Genomic DNA, 12,650 nt, shown 5'->3' on the forward strand with positions numbered 1-12,650 from the left:
CTATTCTTCTTAAAGTATATAAATGATATAGTCATAGTAATAGTCATACTTTATTGATCCTGGGGGAAATTGGTTTTCGTTACAGTTGCACCATAAATAATATAGTAATAGAACCATAAATAGTTAAATAGTAATATGTAAATTATAATATGTATGAAGGTGTGAGGATTTTGATAGACATATGATCTGGTAGAAGGACAGAGAAGAGGCTGATGAAATGTAACATCAAAAAAAGCGAAATGATGTGAGCAGAAAGAACAAGGGAAGAATCTTGAATACGTTTCATAATACTCAACAGTCCCCTGGGGCAAAGGACCAATGTTTATACGTGCTTAAATCTTAGAAAGTGACGGGACATTCTGAAAGAGCAGTTAATAAAGCAGATGCTTTATTCATAAAAGTGCTGGCTACAGTATAATTGGAGTAATCCATTCATTTGTGCTCATTGCATTGCTGAAAGATGTAAAGGTCCTGGAAGGGGTGCAGAAAGGATGTATTACAATGGTTTTCACTACAAGACTAAAATGGAGAATTTTTTTTTCTCATTGGATGAAGGAAGAGTTTGAGGAGATTTGATAGAAATGTAAAAGATCATAGAAAGTCATAAGGTACTAATGCAGATAAACAGACCCTTTGGCTCATCTAGTCCATGCCAAACTATTGTTCTCCCTAGTACTATCAACCTGCACCTGGACCATAATCCTCCATACCCTTCCCATCTACGTACTTATCCAAACTTCTCTGAAGTTTTTGAAATCAAACCCACATCCACCACTTCTGCTGCAGCTCATTCCACATTGTCACCACCCTCTGAGTGAAGGTGTTCCCCGTAACCATTTCACCTTTCACCCATTAGACAAGCGTAACAGTAGTGGATGGTTCAAGGATATGGGGTCATAGCTTTAAAGTGATGACAAAAAGAAGGGATTTGAGGGATTTTTAAGCAGTGATTGATGAAGGAGACCATTCACTGTAAAAGTGAGGGAAGTAGAACAAGTCAAGGCTCGCACAAGAAATCAAGTAGCAGTTGAGAGAGAAAGATGAGCGGTTTTTCAAATTCAAAGTGAGGAGGAACAGGAAAGAATTCATTGCTTCCTTCTGAACCACAGTAATTTCATATCCTCCAACAAGGCATTATCTTTTGAAGAATCCCAGCCTAGCTGCAGTCATTGCTGGCCATCCTGAGCTGGTGCTATCCACTGACAAAACTGGCCCATGCTTATACCCTCGGACCTGCAGCAGTTGATTTGTTACCAAAACTGGAGACAAAGATTTTGTGCATTTCCTCCTTTGAATCAGGGCGTATCACAATGGCAAGGCACATTTTCAGTTGCTATCCAATGTAGTTTTCTTCTTTAATTAATTACAAGTAGCCAAGGGATTGTTCAGGTTTTTGCTTCTTTAGTTTTTTAAGATTTACTTCTACATGACATACTATTGGGTTATGGTCACTATTGCAGTCTGCACCTGGATATGTTTTGCATTGAGACATCTTGGGAATCAAAGTTGGTGGTGAAAACATCAATAACTTCAGATATGCAGGTGACACTGTGTTGATTGCAAGTACGAAGGAAGAACTACAAAACTTAATTGATATAATTGTTGAAGAAAGTGCAGAAATGGGTCTATCTATCAAATTGCAAAAAGACAGAATGTATGGTGATATCCAAAAAGAAGGAGAATCCTATCTGCAGGCTGAGAATAAACGGGAAAGACATAAAACAAGTACACAACTTTTGCTACTTAGGAAGCTGGGTGACATCAGATGGCAGGTGTGACATGGACATCGAAAGAAAAATAGGGATGGCAAAAGACACCTTTACGAGAATGAAGAGTATACTGACCAATACTAAACTAGGCATGACAACCCGCCTCAGAGTACTGAAATTTTACCTTTATCCAGTTATGTTATATGGCTCAGAATGTTGGACAATATCTAGTAACATGAGGAAACGATTTGTAGCAGCAGAGATGTGGTTTTTGAGGAGGATGCAAATAATATCAAGGATGAAACGAAGATCTAACAAGGATGTCATGAACAGAGCAAACACAAAAAGAGAAATAATGTATGAGATCATGAAAAGGCAATGTAACTTCATTGGACATGTGATTAGGAAAGAGGAGTTAGAATGCATGGTAATTATGGGAAAGATTGAAGGGAAGAAAGCAAGAGGAAGACAAAGACAAATGATGATGGAGCAGCCAGAGAACTGGAAATGAATACCAATGAATTGGTCCACTTGACTCGAAACAGGAGTGTGTGGGCCATGGCAGTCAAAGCTCAAACTGGGCATGGCACCTGATGATGATGATCCAATGTAGTTCACAAGATCCATAAATATCTTAGCATGGTTTAAATGGTACATTTGCTGGTGTGATTACAAAGTTTGATTATTTAATTGTGGTAGTTAATTTGAAAGTCTATGACAGAGTAGATAGAGTGATTTTAATTTATTGAGGAGAAGTGGTTATCCCCTCATGACCAAAGGCAGATTCGAAGTAGGCTGCCGTGGGCTTATTGCATTCACTCTCCAGAGTGGCTGCGTGACCTTGGCTTCACTAGAAGAGAGATCAAGTCAACTAGCAGGGCTATAGCTGAGGCAGCAGAGAAAGGATCAGCATGGGTATGGACCAAGTATGTCTAGAGGGGCAGATAGTCAGACAGTGTATACATCTTTTGCAAACCCTTCAGTAGTTGCATAGACACCTGAAGAGCAGACTATCTGTTGGATGGAAGCGACCAACAACTCTGATAGAGGCAGATGTCAAGTTTTTAAGCTCACCAGTGGGAGGTGGTGCTTTAGCACTGCTGGCCACCACCTCGAGGGAGTCTTGATCATAAGCAGGCCGAAACTCCTGAAGACAGGTGGCAGATCAACTGATGGTCCCACTGGTGATAGCACAGGACAGTTAACATCTTAGTCCACGTGTATTCTGTAACTCTAGATGAAACTTCTTTATGCAAAGGATGTAAGAATGTGGAATTTACTGATGATCAGGACAGATTATGTCCCTTTTTCAGCATAATTTGAGTAAGTAATTGAAGGTATTGAGACAGAGAAGTAGGACAGATTGATTGGAATAAGATTACTACTACTTGTGTGGAAAACGGCCAAGCGAACCAAATGAGCAGCTAAAATTTCTTCAAATGGATTTATAATGAATTAGCTGCTTAGAAAAACTCCTGAAAAATTAGATTCTTAGAAACAAGGCAAATAGTGATGAGATGACAGTGTTAAATTTCAGTGAATAATTAAGTTCATTGCTAATGAACATTGCACTGAGAGATGAGACAATTGCTGAGATGTCGTTAAGATCCTGGATGTGCTCCTGAGCTTAGGTATGCAATTAGGAGTGAGGTTCCTTGAGAATAACAAGAAATGGTCACTGCATTGAGCTGAGATTCAAAAGATAAGATTTACAAACTTTGCTGTGTTTTTAAAGATGGTGAGGTGTTGATGTCTCAGTAGAATATTGGAAAATGTTGCTGGGATTTCACCCTCATTTAAAAATTAATTGTGAATTACTGAACTGAAACCCACTGACAGGGTCCCCGGTCTAGAATCACTGTCCGGGATATTACGCCATCCAATCCCCAATCTCTTCCCACCTGCCCATGTATTTATCTAGTTCAGATGCAAAACAGAGATCACAATGATTATTGCATCCAGGAATCCAGTGGTCTGGCCTGAGCATCTTGAGGTAAGCCTGTCATCAACATAAGAAATTTCTATCCCTAGCTTTGCCAGCTATAAAAACTGCAGGTATTCCTGTAGGTTCTTCATTATCTTTGTGATATTCAAAGACATTGAAACCCTTTTAAAATTGAAATGAATATTTTAAGTGAATTAAAATCATTAATTAAGACATTATAGGACATAAATAGTTCAGGATAAAGCAGTGAAATAGTTTAAATTTCAGCATGTTAACTTCCCTTTGCCTCCTAATCTACAGTTCTATCAACCCAATTAATGAGGTCTTGGATGTGATGCCAGGTTTGACCCCTGCATGCAATCCAAGAGGCAGTTGGCCCATTTTGTTGCAGGGGAATCTATGTAAATCTAGGCATTTCCACTAGACTCCAGTAGTGGAAGAAACAGACAGCAGGTTCAGTGCATTGGCATGAGATCTGTTGAGGTATGGGGGTTTCCTGCCACTGAAATGCCTAAATACTCTATTTCTTGACCTCTCTTCTCAATTGCGCTGCAAGTTTGGCACATACTTTCACAAGCCCATTCTTCAACAATTTAGTCCTCCCAGAAATGTGTATCCAGACCATCTGTTCAGTTGTGGGGCAGATGTATCTACTCATTATATCCCTAAAGCAGTAATTGTAAAATCATTCATTGAAATAAAATCTTACTTCTTAGTTTGAATTTTGACATTGTAATGCAGTTTTAAGTACATTGATGTAGTTGTTCACACAATTCACCTTGTACTCAAAATATGAAACTCAAAGATCACTTTAAGCTGAGCAAATCTTCAAGACGCAGTTTGAGTTGAATGTCCCCTTTCTTGTCTAACCTGCCAATTGTAATTTGTTGCTTCTATTGCTGTGTATATTTACCCCATTCAATGCATTTGACAAATATGGAATGTAGAAAAAAAACTATCATTTGTTTTGCCTGAGAAGTTTTGACAGAACTGGTTGGGTTAATTTCAGGCAGATTTAATTTTAATACCATCTGCAAAAAGAGGAAAAACAAGTTGAAGTTTATTAATGGAATATTCTGTATTGAACCTCCACATATTCCCAAAGTCAATGTCATGACAGCCCTAAAAACCATCACATATCTCTTATTTGTATTTGCAAAATTGCTACTGACCTTGCTGACATTATTATTTTTGAATGGATTATAGCTAATTGCAAATGTTCTATAATTTTTATCTTGATATTTATCCTCTCTGATGTCACCTAAGTGATTTATTTTTCCTTTTCCTTGGAGCTTTTTCTTTGTAATTCACAATTAGTCAATTTAAAAATATAGACCAAAATCCTCATTGAAAATTTGGATATTGTAAATTGCAATGTTTGTTTTATACTTGAAGACTAAGAACTCAGAAGAAACATGACATTTTTAGTTAAAGAAGCCAAATGAAATTCCAGGATAGGTTGACATCTGCATATGGTATTGGATTTCAATCCCCAGAGTAAGTTTAAAATTGAAGCACATCTGTTGTTAGCCTGTAGTTTCCATTGAATGACTTTTGTTAGAATACCTGAGAGGAATTTCTTATTAAAGACAAGTTGAAGTAACCGGCTAGCTTCACATGCAGTAAATCACTGTGGAGGTCCCAGAACAATATACCTCCTGACTAAAAGAAGACTCTGACACAGAAGAAAAGTGACAAGTAATGAATGGTGTTTTTTGGGGGGGAAAGAAAACATTTTGTCCCTTTATATTGAGGCATTCAATGAAGTACGTTTCATGCTTTGAGGATTGAACTTTTCTCAAACATGCATAATTTTTCTTTGCTTTTCTTTCCTGTGAACAGACGGTGCATATGTAGCTATGAAGCCCATTGCTTTCCAAGCTGTCAGCTTTGCATATTTTGTGAAGTTGTACCATGCTGTCAAAATCTATTCTCTTTTCAGCTGAGAAGCTCGTTTAAGCAAGCCTTTACCCTCAAAAAGGCACCCAAATCAGCATCGTCATATTCTGACATTGAAGAGATAGCAACACCGGACTCTTCTGTTCCATCATCACCCAAAGTGCAACATGACGATGCAGAATCATCATCTCCCTCCATGAAACCATCACATTCATCCACAAAGTAAATACAAATTTTATTAATGTAGACATTCAGAATTATGAAGACAAAAGTTTTCCATTTTTATAGCACCTGATATGGTTTTAGCACATTACTTTTGATATATAGAAAATAAAGTGAAGCATGAAACATATTGGTAAACTGAAATGGGACAACATTGACCATGGAGGACTATTTTGTTGAGTGGTAATTGGTTTGTTATTGTCACATATACCAAGATACAGTGAAAAGCATTGTTTGTGCACCATCCAGACAAATCAGTTCATACAGAAGTACATTGGTTACAACAAAATGAAAAAGAAGAAAAGAATGCAGAGTCAAGGAAATCTGCAGATGCTGGAAATTCAAGCAGCACACACAAAATGCTGGTGGAACGCAGCATGCCAGGCAGCATCTATAGGAAGAGGCACAGTCAATGTTTTGGGCTGAGACCTTTCGTCAGGACTAACTGAAAGAAGGGATAGTCAGAGATTTGAAAGTGGGAGGGGGAGGGGGAGGGATGGAGCTAAGAGCTGGAAAGTTGATTGGCAAACAGGATACAAAGCTGGAGAAGGGAGAGAGGATCATGGAATGGGAGGCCTAGGGGGGAAGAAAGGGGGAGGGGAGCACCAGAGGAAGACATAGTGAGAGGGACAGAGGGAGAAAAAAGAGAAAGGAAGGGGGAAAAATTTTTAACTAATAAATAAATAAATAAGGGATGGGTTAAGAAGGGGAGGAGGGGCATTAAAGGAAGTTCATGCCATCAGGTTTGAGGCTACCCAGACAGAATATAAGGTGTTGTTCCTCCAACCTGAGTGTGGCTTCATCTTGACAGTAGAGGAGGCCATGGATGGACATACCAGAATGGGAATGGGACGTGAAATTAAAATGAGTGGCCACTGGGAGATCCTGCTTTCTCTGGCGGATGGAGTGTAGGTGTTCAGCGAAATGGTCTCCTAGTCTGTGTTGAATGCAGAGTATTGTATTACAGTGCAGGTAGACAAAAAGAATACAAGGACCATGAAAGGTACATTGAGAGATCAAGTTCATAAAGTGTATAAGACATCCACTTACGAGCCTTATAACAGTCCGGCAGATGGTGTCCTTGACCCTAGTGGCTCATGTTCTCAAGGTTTTGTATCTTCTGCCCAATGGGAGGAAGAGAAGAGAATGACCAGGATGGGTAATTTCCGCATTTTGTTGGCTTTTTTCTCAAGACCGGGAAGTGTAGATAGTTAGTGGAGGGGAGGGTGGTTTTTATGATAGATTGGGCTGTGTTCATAACTCTGCAATTTCTTGGGCAGTCATGGGCAGAACACTTGCCACATCAAGCTGTGATGCATCTGGATAGGATGCTTTCTGTGCTGCTTCTGTAAAATTTGATATATCATTGGAAACATTTCATATTTCCTTGGCCTTCTGAGGAAATAGAGATGCTGATGTGCCTTTTTGGCGATACTATCCACATGGCTGGACCAGGTCAAGTTATTGGTGTTATTTTCTCCAGAGAACTTGAAGTTCTCAGTCATTTCCACCAGGGCACCATCACTCAGGGGCGTTAGTACACTTACTGACATTATCTGTGTTCATGCCTCTTCTGGGGTCGTGGGGAAGAAGTAATCATGGCAGCATTTTGTGTGCTGGGGAGAGGGAGAATGACCTGGCATTTGGGAGGTGGGAAGAGCATAATATGCAACCTTATTTTTCATGCCTTTGGTCATTATGTCTTAAAATATTATTGTCTAAGCTTAGTGACAAACCTTTGATTACTGTACATTAAGGGTCTTTCTGTATTAAAGATGCTATTTATGCTATTTTGAATTCAAAAATGATTACAAACTTAATAACATCTAATGTACTAATGAATTAAAACAGATGTATCTGAAATCAGTCTTGCTGTGCAGAAAATAATAAATATTTCTCTTAAACCTAGGGCCTTTGAATCCAATGAAACTGACTTGAAGGAGGTGTCAATCCTACGTAGTGAGCTGTGGGAGAAGGAACGAAAACTAACAGATATTCGCCTAGAAGCTCTTAGTTCAGCTCACCAGCTAGAGCAATTGCGAGAAGCCATGCACAACATGCAGGTGTGTTGTATATTGTAAACGTGAATATATTTGGATAAAAATGAGGAGTTTACTTCTCGGTAAATGTTTATCTCGTGGATTTCTTTTTAAAGAGATTAAAGTACTCTTTTAAATTATTGTGGGTTGCAACATTAATGAACACACTTGTGTGGGAATTGCTAGCATTTGTTAGCATTGTTGATTCTTTCATTTTGAAGACAAAGCTACCAATATTTGATTCATAGTTACCTCCTGACTGGCCTGCCAATCTGACAATGGCTGCATCTCAATTTGAGAAGTTAAGCACTCATATGCCTTTGGCAGGACTTGGAGACATGCTGATATTTTCTACACTAAGCATCTGTGAATACCTAAGCCTTCTTTAGTTGGTTAAAGCCCACATTGTTTTATTAATATCATTAGTTTTGTTTCACCTTTTCAAACATATGTAACATGCCTTATTTGTCTTTGACTGTGTGTTTGACCTTATTCATACAATTGAAAGAACCCAATGTGCTGAAAGTTAATTGATTTTTAAGCCATTGTTAGATAACTAGACAAAATTATTTTGAAGATTATGATGAACTGCAGTCTCACATGACTCTAATTCTCAGTATTAGGAATACTCCTGGCAAGCAATTAAAAGTTTCAATGTTTATCAGCAATCATTATTTGCATGTGCAGCAGATGGCGACACGTTGTAATCAATGATGATGGTCACTATGGTGTAAGCATGTTAGCAAATGTGGCAGAATGATTGCTGGAATCACAGACTGTAAGAATGAGAAAATATGAAATTTTAAAGAATTACACATGACTTGAGCCTGTTTCTGAATAAATTAATTCTCTTACAAACTACTCTTTTTCTCCCAACATGACATCAAGTTCACTCATGACAGGTTGGTCCAGAAAATTGGAACCCTTGGGGTCGAAGGCAGGCATATTGTGTTGGAGATAAATAAAATTATGCAAGGCTTGGATAGGTTTGATGCTAAATTTTTTCCCATGGTGGGTGTGTCTAACATGAGAGAGCATGGGTTAGGGTGTGAATGAGAAATTTTAAAAGGGATCTGAAGGGAATATTTTGATATAGAAGTTTGGAATTCACTGCCTGAAGTGGTGATGGAAGCAGATTTCCTCATGATATTTAAAAAACATCCAGGAAAGTATTTGAATCACCGAAACATAAAAGTTGGTAAATAGTATTAATGCAGATAGATACAACAGCTGGCAATGATACATATAGTGAGCTGAAGCACCTGTTTCTGTGATGTCAAATTGTCTCCCACCTTCAGTATCCTGAGGATTCAGGGAGTATTTATTGGGGTAAGTTCGGCCACTTCACCTTTTGGACATGTTCTGCTTTCAGTGAAGATACAAGAGACTGCAGATGCATAAACCTGGAGCAAGAGAAAAGCAAATCACTGGAGGATCTCAGCAGGTTGAGCAGCATCTTGGGGGTGGGGGAGGTAAAAGGAATTGCCAGCACTTTGGGTTGAGACTCTGCTCTCAGTAAGCTCGTTGCTGATGTATGGGTTATAAAATGAAATAGCAGCTTTAATTGTTGTCATATTAATTAGATACTTTCGGACTCACTTTAACCTCTCAGCTGAGGGAATGGCTGACCAAACACATGCCATTCCTGGAGACACAACAGACTTGCAGTTGAGACCTTTCACATGGATTCAGATATAGGGTCATAACCCAAAGTATCGACTATCGACTGCCCATTTTCCTCTGTAGATGCTGCCTGACTTGCTGAGTTCCCCCCAGCATCCTGCTTGTTACTACACATTAGCTCTTCTAAACCGTCACTGGAAGCAAGTCCTTCCCTCCCTCCTGTGAAGAGACATCCCTCTGACTGCACCTGACAGCCCTGATGGTATCATGACTTATGAAATAGAGAATTAATCTCACAAAGTCATATCCATTCGTATATGTAAATTATTACACCACAAACCCTGTGACATTTTAACAAGTGCAAAGAGTCACAGTGTTAGTTATTTTAAAGTCAAATAGCAAAGGAGTTGAAATATATTCATATGAACTTTACTGCAGCCAATTAACATTCTGATGAAATCTGTTTAACCTGGGTCAATAATGTGAAACCACAGCATTATCTTTATAGGCTCTTTATAAGTTGTGCGGGAGCTGTGGTTTGCAAATTTAAGTGTTTTTACTGTTTCATTACCTGAACCAAATTTTCAAAGAAATTATTTGCTGTACAAGTGAAATATTACTCATTTAAAATTATGTCAATTATGTAACAGAATTACATAGCGTGAAGTGAATTACTGAATGATACAGATTTTCACTTGGGGTAACAATGCAGAGTTTAACAGTTTTTAAATTTGTTTAATATGATTTTCAAAGGAATGAATAGGAAGCAGGTTTAACGGAGAAGCTGCAGGTTCCCATGCACCTACCAAATTCAATATTCTAACCTAGTTACCTTCTCAACATTTGATGAAATTTTTCATTTGTGTATCATTCATCACAAAATCCTCAGAAAAGGATTTACATTTTAACAGCATTAGAAATAAAAGGCCACATTTAGTCAGTTATTTGCTTGGCTGTTATCAATAATTTTAATTTAAATATTTAAATCACTGCTATATAAAAATAATATCAGAAAATCTGGATTTTGCTAAGTTTCCTGGTTTTGTTATGGTTTGGAAACTTTGCCTTCACTTTCAGAGCAAACCCTAAGTGGACATTTCTACTGAATCATGTTGTCTTTGTAGGTGGAAATTGAAGCATTGAAGCTGGAAAATGACCGTCTTAAAGCAGATACAGGTACGGGAGCTCCACAGGCTGCAGCATTATCTTCTGCCACGTCGTCTCCTCGGCGATCATTAGGGCTCACCTTAGCTCATTCGTTCAGTCTCAGTCTTACAGATTCTGTTGACCAAGGTAATCTTAAATACAATTCATACTATTCTCAGATCTGCATCTTTCAATTATATTATTACAAATTAGAAATATATATGAGTTCTATAATGGAAGGTTGATTGATTGGACTATTGCTAAGATTCTAGTCAGCCTCTATTTTTAGTTAGTCTTTCATGGGACTTCCTCATAATTAATCAATATACTTGAAACCCACCATCAGACAGTGATACCTGCATGATTGGGTTCAAAGGCTCAATCACTTGACTTCACATTTAAGTGTCATAAATACCTGTTAGTGGGGATTCTCATAATATTTGCCTAGTATCTTTTGTCTCAGTTCAATGAGGTGTAGAAGGGTAGCTTTCATTAAATCAACTGGATGCACTAGGTATTGCAACATTGACTCGGTTAGGAGAACACACTGTAAAGCAACAAATTCGAACTGCTGTTTAATTTAGAGGAAGAAGTTGGTGTGAACTCCTATAAATTCTTGTACTTCAATGCAGCTAATTTTCATACTATCAATGCCCAGATGTTTCTGCTGCTCTAACTATGAACTGAAGAAAACCTCCCCTTGTACAAGCAGAGTGCATTTTGTCCATTGTGTATTTGTAATGATTTAAGGAAGAATAAGGAGGAATTCCATTTGTATAAGCCACTACAAAATAATTAGGGTTGAAATTGTGAAATGTTCTCATTTGTTATCTCTTGACAAGACTTTTGACCTAGAGACTTAGTCTCATGGAGCGGGTTTATCAATAAAGCTTGATGGAGGGTCACTGACTTTCAAAGTGGAACTCACGATTATGACTATTTTTGGATTGAATTGAGCCACTCAGGATATTCAGTAAGGCACTTCCTTCAGTGAATCAGCCTTGAACTAATTACTCTATTTCCACATCAGTCAAGCAAGATACAACATATTTCCTGGCATCATGTCCCTTTGGAGAAATGTCCAAAAAATTAGGTCATGTTATTAAAGATACATCCGTTGTAGGTCACCCTCCAGAACAATCATGCCTTTGCATGAGTCTAAAGAACAATGTTGCTGAAAGGCATCTTCTGAAACATGTACCCATAAAGTGCTGGGTGCCTGATGCAGATGTGTTCCTTTAATTGACTACATTTTTAATTAATTTTAAATGCTTCTGGACAAAGGGTTTTGTTTGGTATTTCTGGGCTGAATGTACTGCTGGCTACTTCGGGTAAACTTGCCAGAGTCAGACAGGTAAGTATGGGTGGTGGGGTGGGTGAGGGGAGGATACCAGGGCTGATGATTCTAGGCAGTGTGATGAGGTAAGATTCAACCCAGTGAAACAACTTGAGGTGCAAAGTCTTGCACATCCATAATAAAACCCACTTGATTCTCATCCAAATGAAATGGCTGGATCAAAGATTCAGCCATTTGTATTAAAACATCCAGTTCTTTCCTCTTAATTGCTACCTTCATGTTATTACTGGGCAGTGCTTTATGCAATAAAGACAAATGTGTGTTTCTAGGACTGAATTCCTTTATGCAGGTTGTTTTGCTATCAGAAGTGAATTTGTTCTTTATTGAGGTGTTAACAATTGAAAGTGTAAAGAATGCAGCGGAAACATTCTTAATTTTATGAATATATCGCCTAATTCATTTTTATTTTGAATACAAAAAACTAACCTTGCTCTAAATGCTAATGCAGCAGAATTATAGGCTTCTATTTTTGTTTTATGTACCAAAAAAGAGTTGGATTGAACTTTGATATTTGTAATTCAGCGGAGTTCTTAACATGCCTAATCCAAAGGTATAGGAACCGTGTAACAGATGAGATTGGGTAGAGTTATTCCTAGTGAGAGAAAAACACTTACACAGACTTATAAGATTTATTTCTGAGTGTATCATTCTAAATCTATCTTAGATGTATAATTATGTGTTCAAATCATCATGCTAATAAATTGATGTAA

The 12,650-nt window shown here is 38.0% G+C and overlaps 1 protein-coding gene across 7 annotated transcripts in view; it reads left to right on the top strand.

The window, feature by feature from the left end:
* Positions 1-12,650, top strand: part of LOC134355549 (neuron navigator 1-like) — a 664,756-nt gene that overhangs the window by 583,396 nt on the left and 68,710 nt on the right. For all 7 annotated transcript variants that reach the window (XM_063065565.1, XM_063065568.1, XM_063065567.1 and 4 more), the window contains 3 exons: positions 5,597-5,775; positions 7,685-7,838; positions 10,562-10,730. In XM_063065565.1, the coding sequence (XP_062921635.1) occupies positions 5,597-5,775; positions 7,685-7,838; positions 10,562-10,730 (502 nt within the window). The remainder of the gene's footprint in view (positions 1-5,596; positions 5,776-7,684; positions 7,839-10,561; positions 10,731-12,650) is intronic.

Source organism: Mobula hypostoma, chromosome 13 (genome assembly GCF_963921235.1).
Source record: "Mobula hypostoma chromosome 13, sMobHyp1.1, whole genome shotgun sequence".
NCBI lineage: Eukaryota > Metazoa > Chordata > Chondrichthyes > Myliobatiformes > Myliobatidae > Mobula > Mobula hypostoma.